At 36.6% G+C, this 22,518-nt stretch overlaps 1 protein-coding gene across 4 annotated transcripts in view; it reads right to left on the reverse strand.

Moving 5' to 3' along the window:
- The window catches only part of MDN1 (midasin AAA ATPase 1), a 166,613-nt gene that overhangs the window by 83,870 nt on the left and 60,225 nt on the right, over positions 1-22,518 (reverse strand). For all 4 annotated transcript variants that reach the window (XR_011997104.1, XM_072737323.1, XM_072737331.1 and 1 more), the window contains exons 21-35: positions 20,224-20,371; positions 19,822-19,932; positions 17,962-18,113; positions 17,220-17,398; positions 16,004-16,212; positions 15,674-15,820; positions 14,757-14,898; positions 12,997-13,131; positions 12,777-12,915; positions 11,616-11,754; positions 11,176-11,306; positions 9,067-9,211; positions 6,925-7,054; positions 2,645-2,863; positions 1,391-1,588 (exon numbers count right to left, since the gene is read on the reverse strand). Coding sequence is in view for 3 of the 4 variants with exons in the window: in XM_072737323.1 (XP_072593424.1) it covers positions 1,391-1,588; positions 2,645-2,863; positions 6,925-7,054; positions 9,067-9,211; positions 11,176-11,306; positions 11,616-11,754; positions 12,777-12,915; positions 12,997-13,131; positions 14,757-14,898; positions 15,674-15,820; positions 16,004-16,212; positions 17,220-17,398; positions 17,962-18,113; positions 19,822-19,932; positions 20,224-20,371 (2,324 nt within the window). In the remaining variant the exon portion in view is untranslated. The remainder of the gene's footprint in view (positions 1-1,390; positions 1,589-2,644; positions 2,864-6,924; positions 7,055-9,066; positions 9,212-11,175; positions 11,307-11,615; positions 11,755-12,776; positions 12,916-12,996; positions 13,132-14,756; positions 14,899-15,673; positions 15,821-16,003; positions 16,213-17,219; positions 17,399-17,961; positions 18,114-19,821; positions 19,933-20,223; positions 20,372-22,518) is intronic.

A 22,518-nucleotide genomic window follows, 5' to 3' on the forward strand; every position in this document is an offset into this window, starting at 1 on the left:
AAGTACCATCTGTAATGAAAATGCTCAGCCCTATTTCAACGTTTCCCCACTTCTAGGTCCATAAAATGCTTTAAAGAAATAGCCAGCAACATAACGTTCTTCAATTGTGCCTACTACTATGATCCCTCCTGCACTTATAATTACACATATATGTACTTACATAGGTCTACTTGCAAGCACACATTTTTCCTTTCACAACCTACATCTGGAATTACTATATGTAATTGTACAATTTACCTTTACAAATAAGTATTTTCCTAAAAGTCTAAGCTAGCGTAAGCTAGGTGTATAGGCCACATGGTTCCAAATAAATAATTTTATCCAAGGTTTTTAGGTCTTGAGGACAATTCAGTATGTATCTTTAACCCATAACCTAGCTGAATTACAGATTAATAATAGTTTTATACGGATTAACATTTATGTCATTGTGTCTCTTAGAAGAAACTTCTCATATAACAGTTTGGAGGGCTAGGAAAACATCCATGATCTCAGCTATGGAAGCAGAAACAAGGACCACCCCAGTCCCAGGTCACTAACATACAGCTCCTATATGAGAGTACCAAATACTATGATGGTGATATAGGGAAATAAGATCATGGATGCACCATCAGGAAAGGAGAGCACTACTTAAGAGGGAAAGAGAAAAGGGCAATATTCCATTAGGCCAGGAACCTGACTGGTTTCGTTCACTACTGAACCCCCAGTAACTGCCAGTGTTCCTCTCAGCATTTCAGACACTCAACGATTATTAATGTACGGAGAGAAGGAACAAGAAACAAATGACCCTGCTAGAGAAGTAACAGTCTAACAAATTATTAGTGCCTTAGAAGATAGCTAATCTATCTCATTTAAATATTTGGTAGAAGCAACCTAGTAAGAATGAGAACAAGGATTAGAACTGAAACCCACCTGAGTTTCCGATTTATCATTCATTCATTTATATCCATTTACTCAATCAAAAGACATTTTCTGAATGCCTAGGACTGCTGGACTACATCTCAGGTGTCAGAGACAAGACAAGAGACACAATTCCCACCCGCAAGAGTTCACTAAACTATCTTGGTAAGCACTGATGAGCATCTATAGGTGATACACTATGGGCTGAATTATCACTATAGGAAAGCTCTTGTCTTAAGCATCAAATAAAAAATGAATTTTTAACGTGACAATCTATTCATAGACTAAAGACTATACTTTCTCCTACTTTTTATATGTCAGTTATGTATTTTTAATTATTCATGAAATTATGGTTGGTTATGCCAAGTCAGATTCTAATTCAGATAACCAGTTTAGAAATAATCATGAACATGATACACTAAAAGTCACAATAAAAATCAAGTACCTATGATCTACAAGAAGAGAATCTTCATTTATTCAAAATTATTCTTACCCCTTGGTATAAAAAATGGATGAATTCCCCAAAGGTTATCTATTCCAGTAAATTCTTTGGCTTTGAGTCTGTCATAAATCTTCAATTCATTTTTCTGACACTCTGTAAGTCGCACTATCTTGGAAAGTTTCTTGATAAGGAATTTCAGACATTCTTTGCGAGCCAAGAGAGCCGTACCAAACCCTGAGGAAGTTACCCCTAAAAGATAATGGATCAGTCCATCAAACATGACATGACATGACACCACGCTTTCCAACTACTAATCAAGAGCTCTTGAGCACTTTCACGGAGAAATGAGGCCCAAGCAGAAGTACACCCAAAATACAACTGCTAGTGTAAACAATCCAAAGGCAAAAAGTCTGGATCCCTTATCCCTTCAATTTACAGATCAGCAGCAGCTTATTCAGTAAAGCACCCATGCACTCCATGATGAATCAGCCTGGAAGGCAGGAGTAACTAATGTGGTACTGCTGATCATTTTGGGTTTAATCTCTAATCTTCACTGCTGAAAAAACAGAAAAACACTGAATTTTATGAAATTATGGTAAACTTAAAAACAAACTAAAAGATCCAGGCCATTAACTATAAATGACGATTCATGTTAAGAATATCCAGTCTTGGGTGCCTGGGTGGCTCAGCCAGTTACACATTTGCCTTCAACTCCGGTCGTGAACCCAGGATCCTGGGATCAAGCCCTGCATCTGGAACAGGGAGCATGCTTCTCCCTCTCCCTCTGACTGCCGCTTCCCCTCCTTGTGTGCTTGTTCCCTTACTCTGTCAAATAAATAAAATCTAAAAAAAAAAAAAAGAAAGAATTATGCAGTCCTATTAAGGAAGGCATGTGATGTAATAAGCCCTGATATTATAAATGACTGATGAATCACTGACCTCTACCTCTGAAACTAATAATATATTTTAATTGAATTTAAATATAAAAAAAGGGGGGGGGGGAGGAGAAAGAATTATCCAGTCCTTCAGGAGCAAGAGCATTTCCAAGTCTTCTTTTTACTCTAATCATCATTTCATGTTTACCAAGTTCCTGGCCTAAAAGCAATGAGAAGTTGCAGCCTATCTTTCATATTGAACATCTCTCAAAAACAGAAAGAAAAGAAAATCCATTCTTGGTCTTGGAAACGTTAGAGTGACTAATTTTTTAACATATCTGGGTCAGAGGTCAGAGATCTGGCTTGCTCCATTTCATACTCTCCTCTACCCTAATCCCTTTGTCCCCACACCATTTAACAGACAACATACCTGAACCTATTCCATCTATGTACACCAGGCATGCAGCATGGACAAAAGACGTCACAGTGGAGATGGTCTCTGGCCTTTTCAAAGCAGCTTCCTCCTCCATTGTGTTCATGAAATTAACCCAGGACAGGATATCTCTGATACTGACCACACATCTTCGGCCAAATTCCTGATGGGTCAGCCAATAAATGAAATCCAGCATCACCTCAGCTATGTCAGCCCCTAAAATACAAAGAGGCAAAAGCAGTTGCTTAGAAGTAGTTGCATCAAACACTCCTAATGGGGTTTTGTAATATAGGCCCCAGAGATAGCCTACAAGAGGTCTGTGCTCCGTAAGATTATATGCAAATTTTTATGAAAGTACATTACTGCTTTCTCTAAGGGGGGAGGTGTGTGTGTGTGTGTGTGTGTGTGAAGTCCATAGTTTTTATTACAGTCCCAAGAGGTTCATGTATAGTATATCACATCTTAAGAATTACAGCCTAAGAAGCAATCCTGAAAACCACTCAAAGAAAAGTATTCATTTGGTTCATGTTCAAATACAATTCTGAAGTTAAGGTACAATGATTTTAGAAAATATATAAATTTTATTTTATTTTAAACTGATTCACTGGAACGGAGATGCTATATTTGCAATGGCATTTTTTAAAACGATTTATTTATTTATTCAAGAGAGAGAGAGAGAGAGAGCGTGTCTGTGTGTGTGTGAGAGAGAGAGAGAGACAGAAAGAGGAAGATCAGGGGGAGGGGCAGAGGGAGAAGCAGACTCCCCACTGAGCAGGGGGCCCCATGTGGAATTTGATCCCAGGACCCTGGGATCATGAGCTGAACGCAGATGCTTAAACGACTGTGCCATTCAGGCATCCCTTCAGTGGCATTTAGTTCAGCTTTGTTTTACTGAATTAATACATCCATCAGAATTCAGCAAATTAGAGGATTCACAAATGTTGTTTCCTAAATTTTGTTTCATGATTTATTCTAATTATCACAATTTCATATTGTAAAGTATTTGGAAACAAAATACTTCTTAAGTAATACAGATTAGGGGACGCCTGGGTAGCTCAGCAGTTGAGCGTCTGCCTTCAGCCCAGGGCATGATCCTGGAGTCCTGAGATCGAGTCCCACATCAGGCTCCCTGCATGGGGCCTGCTTCTCCTCTGCCTGTGTCTCTGCCTCTCTGTGTTGCTTATCAATAAAAAAAAAAAAAAAAAAAAGTAATATGCATTAGAAATAATTAAGTTTAATAAAGCACTTTATGTAACTCCTGAGGTTAATACTAAACGTTTATCTAAAAAGCATGATACCAAAGAATGTTTTTTAAAAAAAGAAAATACAAAAAAAACCCAAAAACAAACAAACAAAAAAAAACAAAAACAAAAAAAGAAAATACTATAAGGAATAATCAGCACTGCTATTAATAAAATTGGATCATTTAGCGAAAGGCTTTAAGGCTACACTGTGAATCACTTAGAAGAAAACTAAAGTTTCTTTAGAAGAAAAATATTACCAAAAAAAAATCCATTAATCTCTAAAAAGAACTTAAAATGACAGCTCAAGGGAAAAAAATCCAGTCACAATGAGGAAAGAAACTAAATGCTGTTTTAGCAACTAGGTATTAAACATGAGTACTTGAAAAACAAACCAACAAACATGAGTACTTGGATCTACATTTCAGAGTGGAATAAGTTTGAAGTAAATCAAGGACTTAATGGACAACTTTAGCCACTGTCAGAGGATAATTAGACCTTGACTGTTAGAAAACCATCAGGCAAGGTGGTTGGGTTCATACATGTATTTTTTATAACAAATATTAAAAGGTAACAAAAAAGGAATCTATGTGTTAAATGTAATAAATAATACTAGTATGTAAAATGATTGGGGTGCATGGCTGGCTCAGTCTGCAAAATATGTGACTCTTGATCTCAGGGTCTCGGATTTGAGCTCCAATATAGGATGTAGAGATTACTTAAACAAATAAAAATAAAATGATTGGTATTTATTAAAAAGTAAATCATGCAGAATGCTCATCACTAATAATTAAAGAAAATGAAATTTTAGACTATCCATTAAAGTAACAAGAATAAAACAATGGATTTCATAATATTACAAACAAAGAAAACTCCATGTTGGAAGGACTATGCCAAGAAGGCACATTTACTAAGTTGCTGGTAGCACTACGAATGGGACCATCCTTCTGGAAAGCAATTTGGCCATAACCAATGAAGGCCATGAATTTATTTCCACTTTCAGAAATACTACTCAAAGAAATAATTCTAAACAATACATGATTTTAACAAAAATATAATGTCTTCAGAAGTACTGGTCATAAGAGTAGGAGATGTAAAAAAGCCCACATGCCTTTCAGAGGTTATTATTATAAAAAAAAAAAAAAAAAATCAGTTTCGTAGAATCTTTTCTGTTTTGTTCATATTGTAGATGTAGAGATAAAATTACTATAGAGATTCGAGAACACAAAAAATTCCTAGAGAAAGTTAGAACTCAGTAGTATTTATTTTGATTAAGACAATGCACTAAATATATCTTAAGTATTCTGAATAGGATCAGAATTCAATTTAGAATTCATAATCCGCTGATATATTAGATTCATTAAATCTTACAATCTTTAAAAGAAAATCTGGAAATAAAAGCTTTAGTTTCTTTTTTTTAAAAACATTTTTATACTATGCCAATCTGATCGATTTCTAGATGATAAAAATTAAGCCACTTCTCCCTTATTCTCCTTGCTCCTTCAGGATCTCTAATGCTTCCCTCAAAGAAGTTGCTGCCATATAGCCTACAAAGCTTAGAGTAAACAGGCTCTCTAAGTAAAAGCAGTGAGGCTCAGAGTCAAGTCCTAGGAGCTCCAACGGCAACTGCCCTATAGAGGAAATGTTCACTCTGTTAAGCATGAAGGCCACTGGTGATGGAGCAAATGTGGCAGTGTAATGGCAGCTACATTCTCTGCCATTCTTATCACAATCCAAATAACTTATAAGAAGAGTACAGAGCCCAATAAAACATACAGAGGCTACTAAGTCCTAGGGGGATCTGGCCCCAATACAGAGCCAAAACATAAACCATTTTACCAGAATTCTCACAATAAGTGCAGGACTGCAAACAGCACACAACCAAGGTAAGTCAGAATTTCTGAGTATGGGCCTTGGACCAACATTATTGGTATCACCTAAAAAATTATTAGAAAGGCAAATTCTCCAGCCCCACTCCAGACTGACTGAATCAGAAACTGTAGGTACAAGGCCCAGGAAGCTTCATTTCTTTAAGTCCAGGTGAATTTAGAACTCAAAGAAGTAAATATCCTTTTATCTTCTTTAAGAATGAGAGATTTAAAGAGAGAGAGAGAGAGAGAGAGAGAGAGGAAATGATCCAAAAAACTATTAAGGTTTGAAACCAGAACTGGATTCTAAATTTAGTTCTTCAATATGTTAAGATAAATATATATATAAATCATGATGAATGTTAGATTTATTGTGATCATTTCTCAATAGATACAAATAATGAATCATGTACACCTGGAAACTCAGGATATTGCATATTGATTATACCTCAATAAAAAAAAACACGCATGTAATAATACATCAAAGTAATCTAGGCTCAATAAAAGAACCATATAAAAAATGTTTTGATCCTTACTAGGGATCTTTTTTTATTATTTAAATTCAATTTGCCAACATATAATACCCAGTGCTCATCCCATCTTAAAATTTGCTAAATTTAGATTTTAGGTATACAGAAGTTTCATTTTTAATACTAATTTTCTATTTCCTTATGTTTGAAAATTTTTATAATGAAAAGAAAATTTATTTTTTTTCTTGAAGAGAGCGAGCAAGTGGGGGAGGGGGGGAAGAGAGAGCAAGCCACCCAGGAAATTTTTAAATAAAGTTTATAATAAATTAGTTGATGACAGGAATGCCTGGGTGGTTCAGTCAATTGAGCATCAGACTCCTGATTTCTGCTTGGGTCATGATTTTAGGGTCATGGGACTAAGCCCTGCACTGGGCTCTGCACTGAGCAGGGAGTCTGCTTAGGATTTTCTTTCTCGCTCTCCCTCTACCCCCAGCCCCACCACACCTGCTCTTTCTCTTAAACATACATCTTTAAAAATAAATAAAGCTTTAACATAGATTTTTAAAAAGAATTTTGGTATTATTTCTGATTTTAATTAAATGAAATCTTACACCTAGTCCTATTTTCTAAAGCATGATTTCTAATTTCTATTAGCTTCAGAAGTTTGCGAATTACATTTGCTACCTAAAAGATCTCACCTTTATGATCTATTCTGCCCAGAGACAATCCTGGACGAAGATTATGTCTGATAATCTGAATTAAATCTTCACGATTTGTGCTTTGTGGGCACCATATTTCTGTAAACCGGTTTCTTAAGGCAGGAGACAGCTACAAGAAACAAAAATTTCAATGTGAATGTAATACCTATGAGGAAAACTAGAAAACAAATCCTTTGAAGGAGTATTAGCTGATGAGTCTAACAAACAAATACCAGATGCTTCTTTTATTACCTCTACTACTAGGTACAATTTATTAAAGACCTTTTATCCTGACTCCTTCCACAGGCCATCTATCTCCACCACACCCTCCAAGACAATATTCTCATCACTTTCTTTTTTAAGATTTTATTTATTTATTCATGAGAGACACAGGGAGGAAGAGACACAGACAAAGGAAGAAGCATATTCCCTGTGGGGAGCCTGATGCAGGACTCGATCCCAGGGCCCTGGGATCACACCTGAACCAGAGGCAGATACTCAACCACCGAGCCACCCAGGTGCCCCCCATCACTTTGTTTATATGCATAGTACAGAACTTCAAGGTCATATAGAATAAGTGCTGCAAGTTGAATTCCAGCCCCACTGGGTAACTCCCAAACCTGAACACTTTCCCCTAAACAAAGGCTCTTCCTTTACCTTCAGTTATATAATTAATGCTTTAAAGAAAATAAAAGCTATTATCCCACAGAGGAGAGCTGTCTGAAGTAGAAAGAGAAAACTTCTTTTATGTGGCTCAAAGGGGGACAGTGAAATTATTAAGGAAGTACATATTTTATGTCTTGTATAACAAAGAATTGTTAGTCCTTCCAGTTTTATGGCCTTTGCCCTCAAAATGGATTCCTCTAACCCTTCTTTCCCTTTCCCTACATCAATTAACTCCTATAAACAAGAGTTTACAATGCCACATATCCATTGAACTATTAGCTTATCATTGCTTTCCTTTGACTTGATAAACTCCATCATTCTACCTGGCTTACTGCAGCAGGACTAGGAGCAATGCCTATACTCAGGTGCAGCTCAGTGAAGACCCAGTGAATGTGGGAGTGTTCCTTGTTGCCATCCTATATAAGCAGTGCCACTGGTCTTCAGCATCCTAACTCACTCTGCCTGCTAGGCATACAGAAACAAAAAAAAACATTCCCTTAGAAAAAGATTGCCTACTTTCACCTAAAAAAAACAAACTATCCTAATTTAAACTAATCCTAACACACACAAACTTGAAATCAGATCTTTCTATGCTATTTCCATTTGCCAAAGAACCAGTTTCCAAGTAAGGTTTGAAGATATGCTGTATTTCTTCCTATTATTTCTTCTCTTCAGAACATTCAAAAAGCATACTGATAATCTTTCTTATTATGCTACGGGAAAATCAAGCCCCAAATATCATATTCACATTTCAGGGGCACCTATCAAGTTGCCAAGAATTTTAATCACTTTCATTCACAATCAAACCCTGTTTTTTCTCATCATCCCTGGCCTGTCACCACATCAACATTTTCCTAACAGACCAGGATCCCACACACAATGCAAACTTCTCCACTGAGAGGCTTCAACATGGTGTTTAGGGTATTGGATCTGGGCTGAATCCTAACACCACCCCACCCTCTGTACAGAATGCTGTTCTCCACCCTTTCCTTTACAAATAATATGAGAGTAGCCCACATAACGTCTGGAGAGAAGAGATACGCACCACCTGCAAAACCAGAAGAGATTCCAGGCTGCAACATTTTTGTCACTTTAAAACACTCAAAGCCACACTTGTGTTTAAGTGTTTAACTAAAATCAATTTAAGATTAAATTTTAGTTTCAACTTTTCTCATCCATGAAAGTAAGAAAATAACTCACACATAGTTATTGTGAGGATTTGTTATAGTAACATATGTAAAAAGCTGGGGAAAATGACTGAAACAATGAAATTTCAGTTACGCACACAGAGATAATAAGGAAACAATTATGTCAGAACTTCTGAAACTTGTAATAATTCTAAAATATCTTTCTAGGTTTTAAATTTTTTCCCAATATAAAATTCCAAATGCATTTTTCATGCTATATTTACAGCTGCCAATGAGCTGAGGTCAAAAACTGGAAAAAAAAAATTATGCTTCAGGAACACAATTTTACCTCTTTTTTTCCAAAGTCGCCCCCAGGGTTCATGGTTGCTAAGATACGGAATTTTTTCCCAGCAGTCAAGAGCTCTACCTCATTATCCTTGTCCTCTACACTGCCCTTTTCAGCTAATACCAGGGACTTTTCCACTTCAAGGACACTAAAAGACAGAAAAATTGAAGAATATAAGATTAGAAAAGGCTTACATAACCTTCCTATTTTGTGGCCTTCAAATTCTTTTAAAAAGGAAAGAAGTTATCTCCTCTCCTGAGCTATTTTAGTTAACACTTTCCTAGCACAAATTTTAAAATGACTCATTATCCCAATTCCTGTGTAATGGAACAATATTTCTGATCAAAAAAAAAAATCCCTTTACCCACTTATGCCCCATTAAGACATCTGGTTTAAAAATGAGTGTCTTGTAATCAAATATCCATGGCAGCATTATTCATGAGTAGAAATAACCCAAATACTGTCAAGTGAATGAATAAAAAAAATATGGCATATCTATACAATGGAATACTCTCAGAAATAAAAAAGAACTAAAAAAAAAAAAAAAAGAACTATTAACATAGGCTATTAACATGGATGAACATCAAAACAATGCAAAGCAAGAGAAGAGGCCATTTATACACAAAGTGCTGAAAAGAAATGTTTCGTTTTTTACAGAAAGTAAATTAGTAATTGCCTGGTGCAGTAGGTGACATCAGAAATATACTATGAAAAGGCAGAAGGGATACTACTGATATGGTGAAAATGTAAAACTGGATTGTGGTGCAAAAATCAGTAAATGTGCCAAAACATATATAATTATACATTTGAAATGGATACATTTTATGGTATGTAAATTAAACTTCAGGGACGCCCAGGTGGCTCAGTGGTTGCGCATCTGCCTCCAGCCCAGGGCGTGATCCTGGAGACCCCGAATCAAGTCCCACATCATGCTCCCTGCATGGAGCCTGCTTCTCCCTCTGCCTGTGTCTCTGCCTCTCTGTGTGGTGTGTGTGTGTGTGTGTGTGTGTGTGTGTGTGTGTGTGTCATGAATAAGTAAATAAAATCTTAAAAAAAAAAAAAAGTAAATTAAACTTCAAAGAAGAAAAATAGGTATATATCAAAAAAATTCATATTGGTCTGAGATTTTGAGGTCGTACAGCCATATATAATCTATAATTCTAATTCTTCGAAGAATTTAGACAAAGTGACATTATTTGCCTTAATAAAGAGTTTTAACTTCGCCTCATTTGTTTTAGCCCTGCCATTCCACAGTCCCACCTTTTTGATTATTGACAGTAAAACAGAAAACCTAAGCCTCTTAAAGGACCCTGCGTGCTAAAGCCAAAAAACAAACAAAAAAACAGTAACTCATCATCATTTTCAAACATTTACTATGTATCTATGAAGAACTTTACTATAAAACAAGACCAGTAAGCAGTATAGACAAGTATCAAAAAATTAAAAACAGAAGTACCGTATGATCCAGTAATTCCACTACTAAGTATTTATCCAAAAAATATGAAAACACCGATTCAAAAGGATATGTTTATTGCATTATTTACAACAGTCAAATAATAGAAGCAGCCCAAACATCCATCAATAGATGAATGGATAGAGAAAATCTCTCTCTCTCTCTCTCTCACACACACACACACACACACACACACAGTGGAACATTACTTAGCCATAAAAAGGAATGAAATCTTGACATTTGCAACAATATGGATAGAGCTAGACTGTACAATGCTAAGTGAAATAAGTCAGTCAACGAAAGACAAATACCATATGATTTCAGTCATACGTGGAATTTAAGAAACAAAACAAATGAACATAGAAAAAAAAGGAGACAAATCAAGAAACAGACTCTTAATTATAGAGAAAAAACTGATAGTTACCAGAGGAGAGGTAGGTAGGAGGATGAATAAAACAGATGAAGTGGATTAAGAGTAGACATATCATGATGAGCACTGCTTAATGTATAGAATTGTTGAATCACTATACTGTAATCTGAAACTAATATGCTTTATGTTAACTACAAGGGAACTTTAAATTTTTTCATTACTTAAATAATTAAAAAATAACCAGACCAATGAAAACATCACACACAGGGGAAACCTCTTATACATATACCTATTGAGTCTTTCCAGGACAGAGTCATCAGCCAGTGAGATCTCATCCAAGAGAAAAAAGCCATCTTCCTTCATGGCCAAAACTAGAGGACCATCATGCCACTCAAAAAGTCTTGATGTATCAATTTCTTCCTACAATTGGGAAAAGAAGGTGTGAAACTAAAGAGCAGTTGGCTCCACAAGAAAATACACATGTAGCTAGCTGGTATCTACTGGAGTTAAGTATTCATTCTGCAGAAAGTAAGGGTCTAAGAACAAGGAATAAAACCTGCACAACAGGATGCTATGAAAGCCCTTTGTAGAAAAATGAAAAACCTAAAGATATATACCAAACCTGGAATCAAAACCTCACCATGAACAAATTCCACAGCTGACTCATGCACAGAGCCAAGAGTAATTCTTCAAATCAATGAACACATCATCATTCACTATTGAACAAACCTTGTCCTTTGACATCTGTCTCACTGGCCGTAGCCCCCCCAGGAAATCCGATGTCTCCATGTGTAAGTGGCAGTTGACAGAGTATAGTTTCTGATTTGACAAGCTGGCAAACACCTGACAGATAGTAGTTTTCCCACACCTGTTAAAGAGATACATACCAGATTAACAAGGACCAAAAATTCCAAATATACACCCACAAACACACTAGTCAGCAAGAGGGGAGCTCTGGTGAGGGCCTCACGGTGGCAGCAGATGATGTTGGCCAACATAGAACCTCTGCACCCTGGGCTTAGGACATCCTTCCCCCAAACATCAGCACCCTATAGTGTTTCTTATCCAAAAAAGCACACACTGCCTGAATTCTATCCTTTCCTACTTCTACCAAAACCACCAAAGGATGAGAAAGAAATCTAATCCTTACAGACTTTCAGGAGAGAGTAGCTCATCTGCTGTTCTCTATAGATATATAAATGAATGTGGGATCCCTGGGTGGCGCAGCGGTTTGGCGCCTGCCTTTGGCCCAGGGCGCGATCCTGGAGACCCGGGATCGAATCCCACATCGGGCTCCCGGTGCATGGAGCCTGCTTATCCCTCTGCCTGTGTCTCTGCCTCTCTCTCTCTCTCTCTGTGACTATCATGAATAAATAAAAATTAAAAAAATATATATATATATAAATGAATGTCACTATTTAAAAGAATTACAGGGATCCCTGGGTGGCGCAGCAGTTTGGCGCCTGCCTTTGGCCCAGGGCGCGATCCTGGAGACCCGGAATCGAGTCCCACGTCGGGCTCCCGGTGCATGGATGGAGCCTGCTTCTCCCTCTGCCTGTGTCTCTGCCTCTCTCTCTCTCTCTGTGTGTGACTATCATAAATAAATTTAAAAAAAAAATTTTTTTAATAAAATAAAAAATAAAAGAATTACAAAGAAAAAACAGCTGCACTGATAAAAATGTACAAAATCATTCTTTTCTATCCTCTTCTGAAAGAAGAGGAAAATAAACAATATCTCTTACATGCTCTCTCCAAAAATAAAAACAGGGAGAAAAGGAAAAGAAAAAAAAAAGATCGCATTCCTGATAATCCTTCACAGATAACTCAAGTACTCCTATGCAACTGAACTGAACCATCATGAGTTACTATCACAGAAGCACAGAACTTTACCCAGTGTCTCCAACCAGCAACACTGGTTCACCAAATTCCAGCGCCCTTCCCACCAGCATCGCCAGTCTCCGCATGCTTTCAGTCCACACAATGTGTCGGAATGTAGATTCCAAAGTGGATACCTGAGTGGACAATTTACCTATAAAATGTAGAATAAATATTTAGCTTCTAATAGGAGTACAGTTCAATTCATTTCCTCCGGATATTCTGACCTACTCACTCAGTAATTTTAGGACATTTTCCCTGGAGAAGAGGGACTGAGGACACAATTTTTTCTTGAAATGTTTTTCAAGGACTTCTTGAATCACATCAATCTCCTCCTGTTTCCTCACCCGGCCTGAGAGAAGCATAAAACCTTAAAAAAAAAAAAAAAAAAAAGAAATCATCAAGTGTCAGGTTACAATAGCAAGGGATGTTGAGAATATGTAGCAACAGCAACTCTTATTTACTGCTGTTGGCCAGGGTATCTAAAGAACAACCTTGGAAAACTGGGAGAACCTACTGCAACTAACCATATGCAGGCTATGTCCTAGCAACATGACTTCCAGGTAGACCTAAACTCAAGTAAACATGTGTGCACCATAAGACCTACAGAGGAATGCTCAGAGCAGGTCTTTTCATAATAGCTAAAAAGTGGAAATAACCCAAAGAACATGTGTGCACCAGAAGACCTATATAGGAATGCTCAGAGCAGGTCTTTTCATAATAGCTAAAAAGTGGAAATAACCCAAATGTCTATCAAGAAGAAAATGAAAAAACATATTATAGTATCTCCATACAACAGGTTATAACACAGTAATGATAAAAAGAACGAATTCCTAATACACATAACAGTATGATTGAACCTCACATTACAATGGGTGAAAAGAGGGACGCCTGGGTGGCTCAGTGGTTGAGCATCTGCCTTGGGCCCAGGTCGTGATCCCAAGGTCCTGGGATCAAGTTCCACATCAGGCTTTAGACAAGGAGCATGCTTCTCTCTCTGCCTAGGTATCTGCCTCTTTGTGTCTCTCATGAATAAATAAATAAAATCTTAAAAAAAAAAAAAAAAAAAAAAAAGAATGGGTCCAAAGAAGTCAAACCAAAGGAGTACATACTGCATGATACTAGCTGAAGCTCAAGCATAGACAAACATCAGTGGTGATAGAGGTCAGAGCAGACGTTACCTCCAGGGGAGGTTAAGACTGGCAAAAGTCATGATAGAATCTTTTGAGGTACTACAAAATATTCTAAACCTTGGCCTAGGTGATGTTTTATGTGAGCACATACATATGTTAAATAAATAAATAAACAAATAAATAAATAAAACATGAAAAAACAAACACTAAATTCACTTTACTATATATGTTATAACTTGATTAAGAACTGTTTCCTTTGAAGTTTTTTTTTTAAAAACATGTTCCTCCATCTATCTACCAGTAAAGAAGAAAAAATACAACTTTCATAGGTTTAATTTACTCTCCTTATTAACCACTCCATTAATGACTCATTAGCACTTTTCAAATCCAAAGATTCTGAAATGCTTTCTTTCATATAGAGAAACATATAAATTCTTTCCATGGATTAAACCAAAATGAGGAATCGTGAGTCTCGGATGACATAAATGCCTTCTTTCAGAATTCTGATATTACCTGACCAACCTGTCAGTTTTCTGTTAAAGGCACAGGCATGACTCTCTAGGAAGAGTGGGTTGCAGATACATAGTCTGCAAAGACACCACCAACCACCTACCGAAACTCTCACAGGCACCAGGCTCCTATCTGACTCTTACATGTAGCCAAAGCAGAGAGAAACCCAAACAAACTAGCACAAAGGCCTGCAGAAAAGAACCATTTTCAAAAGCACTTGGCACTAGAGACAGAATGACTATTTCTGGAACACCTATTAATATGTATATATTGAGCACAATTTGGGAAAGATTTATTTTAATAAGGTTTGATATCTGACATAACTCCAATTAGCATCCAATTAAAAGCATACCATCATTGGCTAAATGCTGTAGCCAGTCATACTCTTTCTCAGTCTGTTCAGCCAATCTGTACCTTTCAGCCCATCGAAAAAGATCACGAAGGGTGATGAAACCCTGTTTTCCAGCAAACACTGAAGAACTTCTGCGATAGGACTATTAAAATATCAAAACAAATTAAAAAGGGCAATGGTAAGCACAGTTTACAACCTATATAAAATTTTTAACAAATTTAAGCTCTATAAAAATGATTCATCCCATTAAGATGAATTTTTGAAAAAAGTAAATGGACTGCAATCCTTTGAAGATAAATATTCAAATTCATGTATGAGGATATAAATTTCAAATCATAATACCAAGAAAAAAAGGAATTCCTTTTCCTATACTATATAAAAAAAAAACTATGAATACAAATGATGGCAAACATGCAAAAACATTAATCCCATAATGTGGGAACATAGTAAGATTGCCAATTATTATTAGCTCTCTAGAAAATAAAAGTATATTAATTCTGCTAACACTTTTAACACCATAAAATGAGATATTCAAAAAACAAACTGTAGCTTTGCAGAGTTGACAGGGGAGAGACCAATCTTTAGTTATGTCCATTCAAGGACTAAATTCATTAGAAAACAAAATTGTAGCTTGTCAATGCCAAATTCCAAACTAAACAAAATGTTCCAACATTATCCACAAGGAGGGAACTATTACCATAATAAGCGTGAGAAAAACTGTAACATATCAAATTGCTGATTTACAAAACCAAAAAATGGATATCATGGAGTGCATTTTAAAGATAGTATCCTTACTCTGTGAAAAAAAAATGGATGGACTGCTGTGGCTAACTGAGAAGGCCATCAAATTTTAAATTTACTCGCCAAATCTAATCAGTACATTCCATTTGAAACTAAATGAGAGAAAGAGGAAATACCTGAAGGTCCAGCATGACTTTAACCAACTTGCTACAATAGGAGGGTGGCAAACTACAGCGCTTATGCAAGATTGTTTCCAACTCAGAACTAGGCAATTCATCGAAATGCAATTCCACAAACCGATTCCTGAAGGCTCTAGAAAGCACCTGGGAAACACACAGGAAAAAAACATGATGAAGAAAGCCTTCTTATCCAGTTTCCAAATCGGAGGCTCTCCTTTGCACCACAAAAAGAAAAACCCTTCAAAAGAAATAAAAACATCTCAGTCTAACCCAAGAAAGATCTATTACTTGACCAGGTAACAAATGGGCAAATGAAATGCTACACACCTTTCTGCCTCCATAAAGTCCTGGGGGATTCTGGGTAGCAAAAAGCATGAACCGAGGGTGAGCTTTAACAACTTCTTGTGTTTCTGTGATGAGCAATTCACGATTATCATCTAGCAATCTGTTCAGTGCCTCTAACACATCAGTAGGAGCCAAATTTAATTCATCTAAAATAATCCAGTAGCCCTTTCTCATAGCATCAATAAGAACACCTTAGGAAAAAACAAACACTGAGGATTAGAGCATAAATTAGTCCAAAGTTTTAAAATATGTTTAAAAATGCTACATAAATCAACCAATCCTAGACCACTACATTTCAAAACAAATTACTCCCTGCAGCAGTTAGTCATGCCCAAAAATAATTTGTGATGCCAAATATCAAGGAAGCACAATTTTCAATTAAAGTAATCCTTTTATTTCACACAGAAGGGGAGCTAAGGCTGATAAATATATTTCCAATTTTTCCCCCTGCAGGCTAATTTCATTTAAATCACCACATTCGGGCAGCCTGGGTGGCTCAGCAGTTTAGCGCCACCTTTGGCGCAGGGCATGATTCTGGAGTCCGGGGATCGAGTCCCACATCCGGCTTCCTGCATGGAGCCTGCTTCTTTCTCTGCCTGTGTCTCTGCCCACCACCACCCCCACCCCCCGTGTTTCTCATGAATAAATAAAATCTTTAAATAACATAAAATAATCAATCAACCACCACATTCTTGGGGCACCTGGCTCAGTCATTAAGCATCTGCCTTCAGCTCAGGTCATGATCTGGGGGTCCTGAGATTGAGCCCCATGTTGGGCTCCCTTTCAGTGGGGAGCCTGCTTCTCCCTCTTCCTCTGTCCCTCCCCTGCTTATGCTTTCTGTGTCAAATAAATAAATAAAATATTTAAATAAATAAATCACCACATTCTCATATCTATTCTAAGCTTCCGTCTGTTCAAAGCTCATCTCATTCTTCTGAGTCTCTAGGAGATTAAGTAGCAGTTCAATTGCACCCTACAGAACTTGGTGCTAGTCCCAATAGAGCTGACAAGATGAGTGGGGCCCAAAAGAAGCTGGATCCATAACCATCTTCCCTTAACCAGGGAGATCAGAGAGAGAGAAAAAGCAGCTCTTATGGCAAAGGTCCATGTGCCTCAACTGAAAGAGATGAAATTTACATGGGGAAATGTGCTTAAAAGAATGAATGCCTATACCCATGGAATGAAATAATAGTCCTACCTTCTTTAAACACAAGTTTCCCTGAAGAGTCAGACGTATAACAACCAATGTACTCCTGAATATCCGTGTGTTCATGATTGTTAATACGCACACAGTGGTTACCAGTAGCTGCAGCCAGCCACCGGATAAGGCTTGTTTTACCAACTGACGTCTCTCCCTGAATCAACACTGGATAGGTTCTTTAAAAGACCAGCCAATAAAGCAATTTAAGGGGGGGAAAAAAAAAAGACAAAAACCAGAATTAATTCAAGTAGTATTAAAAAGGAATTTATCACCATAAAAAAACATTTTTATATACCTATATGCCACTAATGGAATGTTTCTTAAGCCCTAAGAAGTTTCTATGTAAAAAGGGTTCCTCGGAAAATACTGAGGAAAGCAATCTCAACCTTGCTTGTAGTACCTGTTATTCATTTAAATAATGGATGATAAGTAGTCATCAGCAAAATACTGGAAAAGAAGCATAATGATGGCCAAAATAATCTGCATCTGTATTGCTTCCACCAAAAGGTGCAATTAGAAACAATGCTTTGTGCCAGGAGAAGAGTGACAATACTGATTTTAGAAGGAATTACTCATTTAGCCAATAAACAACAATAAAGAATTCAAAAATTAAGTAAAAAAAAAGGTAAAAAAAAATAATAATAATAAAAATAAAAGAAAATTAAGAAAGTAAGACTAGAATGTCATCAATGCCTATGCTGGTAAAACTTTAGAGCAGCAAGAGAAAAGGTCCACACACCCTGCAGAAACCACTCGGACAATGTCTCTCAGGTTCAGCTTAACAGAAGATGTAAGAATGTAGGTCTCATCTATTGTAGGTTCCTTGTCTCCCACTGAAATCCAATATCCTTCAACCTGGATAAGTCGTCCTCCTTTTGGTTCTGGAATAGGCTGAAAGTCACAGAAGTTAGAGAAATAACCCATAGTCCTATTCTTTCAGAGAGGGGCCTAAGGTAGGAAAAAACGCTGTCACCAAGAATGCTGCCCTGTTCTGGATTCTTAAAACATTAAAAGCCATGGGTGAAATATGAAAAGTACTTTGAGGAATGAGAACAAAATGATGACGTGTATTGGTTTTTAAATCCAGGTGAGTGGTAGTGAGGAAAGAACTTGAATTGGATAGTTTCTGATTCAGTTCTTTTCTCTCACCTACCAAAATTTTCACTCTCAGTCTGATGAAATATTTGTCAAAAACATGTACTTCAAATAAACTAAATTCCTAAAAACAAGACCAGTTCTGAACTGAGGGAATGGGCTTTTGCATTATTACACTGATTTATAACAAAACTGTCATTTTCATACATCAAAAATAGTCAAAAGTGGTCAGATTTGTAGCTATGAAAAAATGCTCTTCTAAAACATTTAGTTCCCTAATTTGAAGCTACTACCATTCTAGGCACTTCTTTAAGAGCTCCTCAACTGAGCTCAGAAGCAGTGGGGAAAAAAGGCCTCCATCAGGGGTAACCATGAGGAACACATAAAAAAAAGATAAGTAAAGGACAGTGGCATTAGAATAATAATCAAAGGAAGCTTAACTTTTTTTTTCAATGTTTTTATGGTTAACAAAAGTACACATTCATGTGTTACTTGTATAAATTTTAAAAAGGAAAAAATACTGAATCCAAAGTAATCCTAAGTCCCTAATAAGGTTCTTTCTTCCTTAAGAGCAAGGAATCAACATAAAAACCAGCCAGTTAGTTGATAAACTACTTTCTCAGCATCTTTCACTCCCATGTTATTCTAGAGTCTCCTCCTCAAACTGAAATGGTTGCTGTGTTTAATAAGAAAAAAAAAAAAAGGCCAACTATCAATCAGATGGGAAATGTGTACACAAACTATGGTGTAAGCAACAAATTACTATGCAACCATTAGAAACCATGTCATAGTGATCTATGGTACAGACACAAAAATATATCCAGGATATGGTTAGGCTAAGAAAGGAAGCCACAGAACAGTATTATGAGATGATTCCTTTTAAGTCATGTATATTAGATATATACATTAGAATTTGCCCTTACTGAGTGAAGTCAGGAAAAGACAAATACCATATGATTTCACATATATGTACAATCTAAGAAACAAACAAACAAAAAAGACAACCCAAAAAAAAAAGACTCTTAATAAGAGAGAACAAATTGATGGTTTACCCAAGGGGAGGGGAGGGAAAGAGGGGGAGATGGTGAAACAAGTGAAGGGAATTAAGAGTACACTTAGCTTCAGCAACGAGTAACATACATAAAGATTTGTTGAATCACTATATTATATACCTGAAACTAATGTAATACTGTATATTAAATATAATGGAATTAAAATAAAAAACAAGAAAGAATTTGCCTTGATAAATCTATACATACACTGTCAAAATTTAAATATATAAAAAACAAAGTACAAATATAATTTAGGTGGAAAGGTATATGGTTTAAATCTAAAGAGTAGAAGGATTACTAGGAATTTTCACCATCTAAGACACAACTTAATTTTTTGGAACAAACTGATTACTTTTATAATTAGAAACAAGTTTAAAAAAACAAAACACCAAAATTTTGATAATTCAGCCTTTCATTTATGTTAAAGAAGTCAAAAAAATCAAAAAACATACCTGCTTCAGCAGACTTTTTACATTGCCAGAGACAATGTGTTGACAAATGAGCTTCTGAACTATTGGGTGTGATGCCCTGTCAAGCTGTGTTAAGAAACCCAAACAAAAGCCCTAGAAAAAAAAACAAATATGCATAAAACTGATTACACCCTTCTGCAATTACAGGCCAACTTATTTCAAGAAAAAAAATTCAACCTCTTGGGTGGTGCTGGTTCCCAGAACAACTTTTAAATGTGATATTATAGTAGAATAAGGACAGGGTCACTCTGGTATGTTCTGGGCTGATCTGACTAAATGGAACACACATGCACAGGCAGACCCAGCATATGCATCACCACTCCCTCCCTTTCAACGATGAACCCATCCACCAAGCTCCCATCCAAGCACAAACTTCAGGAAGACCTCATAGAGCGAGCGCTGGATGTTGCCACACGGATTGGAAGCTGCAAATCGCAGAGCCCTGCAAAGGGTCCGAAGGCTGTAATGAGGTCTATGGCCAGTTCCATCCACCAATTTTGTCCCAGAGTCTTTCCGGAGAGCTGTGTACAAGCTACAAAAAAGACAAAGTTCAGATGACTTTATTAACTCATAAGCATTCACCATTTTGCCGTTACTTTGATTTTCTACACAAGGCCCAAAAGCCACTTTTATAGAATTAGATAGTTAAGCTTACATGCAATTTCCTAGAGCATTCATCAAAACCTCTCAGACATTCACTTTTATTTTTTATTTTTTATTTTTTTTGACATTCACTTTTAAATCTATTTCTCACACACTCAAAGACTTTTTCAAAAGAAAGATCTATCAATTTCCTTTTGGGTAAAAAGAGGAGAGAGGTGATGTTCTTAACAAAAAGATGGCAAGACAGGAGAAGTCCTTAGTAAAAATATCCAGAGTTCAGAGGCACTTGGGTAGCTTAGCCATTTAAGTGTTCAACTCTTACTTTCGGCTCAGGTCATGATCACAGGGTTGCTGGATCAAGCCCCTTGTTGGGCTCTGTGCTCAGAGGGGAGTGGGCTTGACCTCTCCCTCTCCCTGTCCCTTCCCCCTCCCCCCATGCTCTCTCTTTAAATATAAATAAATCTTAGTATATGTATTGCAGAAGCGAGCACATAAATAAACCTGAGAGAGAGAGAGAGAGAGAGAGAGAGAGAATATACAGAGTTCAAACACAGTGTTCCTAATACTCTAATACAATGGGGAAATAAAGTGCCTATGTAATCTATAATAGTAATGGAGAAGAAGCACACAGGAAAAATCATGGTGTATTGAAAGGTCATAGGTACAGCCATAATCAACAATGACAAAATGTTAAAAAGCATGAAAATATGACTGTTACTGTTATCATTATCACACACTTTAGAAGTCTAAAAGATGACAAGATGTTAGGAGTTTCAGAGTAAAACATGAAATGCGAGGAATTTAAAATTTCATGAAATTCATGATCAGCTATACAAGATCAAGAGTAACCAAATGCATGTCACAGATGAAATCCAAATGAGATTTGGCTTATCTCTGAAATCTAGCTATATATTCTTTCTTTTATAGAAAGAATCTACATTCCAGAAGTGGGTTATTACAAATGGAACACTTATTACTTATACTATCAGCATCTTACAAGAGCCTCTGCTTTACTAACCTGTTTTACCTCACTTTTGAATTTTAATCACACGTATTTATACTTTTGTCCAAATAATCTTGGCTAACAAAATGTGTTCCAATTTTAGAATGTGGTATTGGTAAACCACTCCAAAGCATTTTCACAAATGCCTTCTTAACTATTCTATTTAAAATAGGGCCCCAAGCCTCTATTTTCTAATCCCCATTTTACTTTATGTGCTATTTTTCTTCACTTACCATAACCTAAAATAAGGAGAATCAGGATTCAGATATAGCTATTATTAATATTAAATATTCAGATATTTATAGCTATATCTCTAGCACCTGGGCAACTCAATAATTATTTGTACAAAAAAAAAAAAAAAAGGGAACAAACCACAAAAAGCAAAGCAAAACATTAATATGATCCTATTTCAAAAACTTTACATAATGTAATGTTCTTTCTAGATGACACAGACAAAATTAAAATTACTAAGTAATGTGCCCAGAATGATAGAATTTGTTTTTGACAGAGCCTGTACTAGGATTCAGGCTGTCTAATATAAGAGACTGTACCCTTTCCACATGGCATAAAAACAACAACAGAAACAGTTTGCACTAGCATGCAAACTGCAAAAATAAGATTTCATCAAGACAGATCAAAATACAAGCAAGCCTTTTACACCTTCCAGAGATGCAAACTCCTAGCTATGAATACAAAACTAATTAGGAGAACATTGTCTAATTGTTTACATATTCTCGTTAAGTGGTAATTCCTAAGCTTTCGATGTGGCTTCATTAGGAAGATCCACGGGAATTCTTAAAGTTCCAACTTTATTTTTATTTTTTTAATTTTTTTTTTTAATTTATTTATGATAGTCACACAGAGAGAGAGAGAGAGAGAGAGGCAGAGGCACAGGCAGAGGGAGAAGCAGGCTCCATGCACCGGGAGCCTGACGTGGGATTCGATCCCGGGTCTCTAGGATCGCGCCCTGGGCCAAAGGCAGGCGCCAAACCGCTGCGCCACCCAGGGATCCCAAAGTTCCAACTTTAAAATAGAAACCTTAATGATAATCCTTCTCTAATAAGAAGCATTAA

The sequence above is a fragment of the Vulpes vulpes genome, chromosome 1, assembly GCF_048418805.1.
Source record: "Vulpes vulpes isolate BD-2025 chromosome 1, VulVul3, whole genome shotgun sequence".
Taxonomy (NCBI): Eukaryota; Metazoa; Chordata; class Mammalia; order Carnivora; family Canidae; genus Vulpes; species Vulpes vulpes.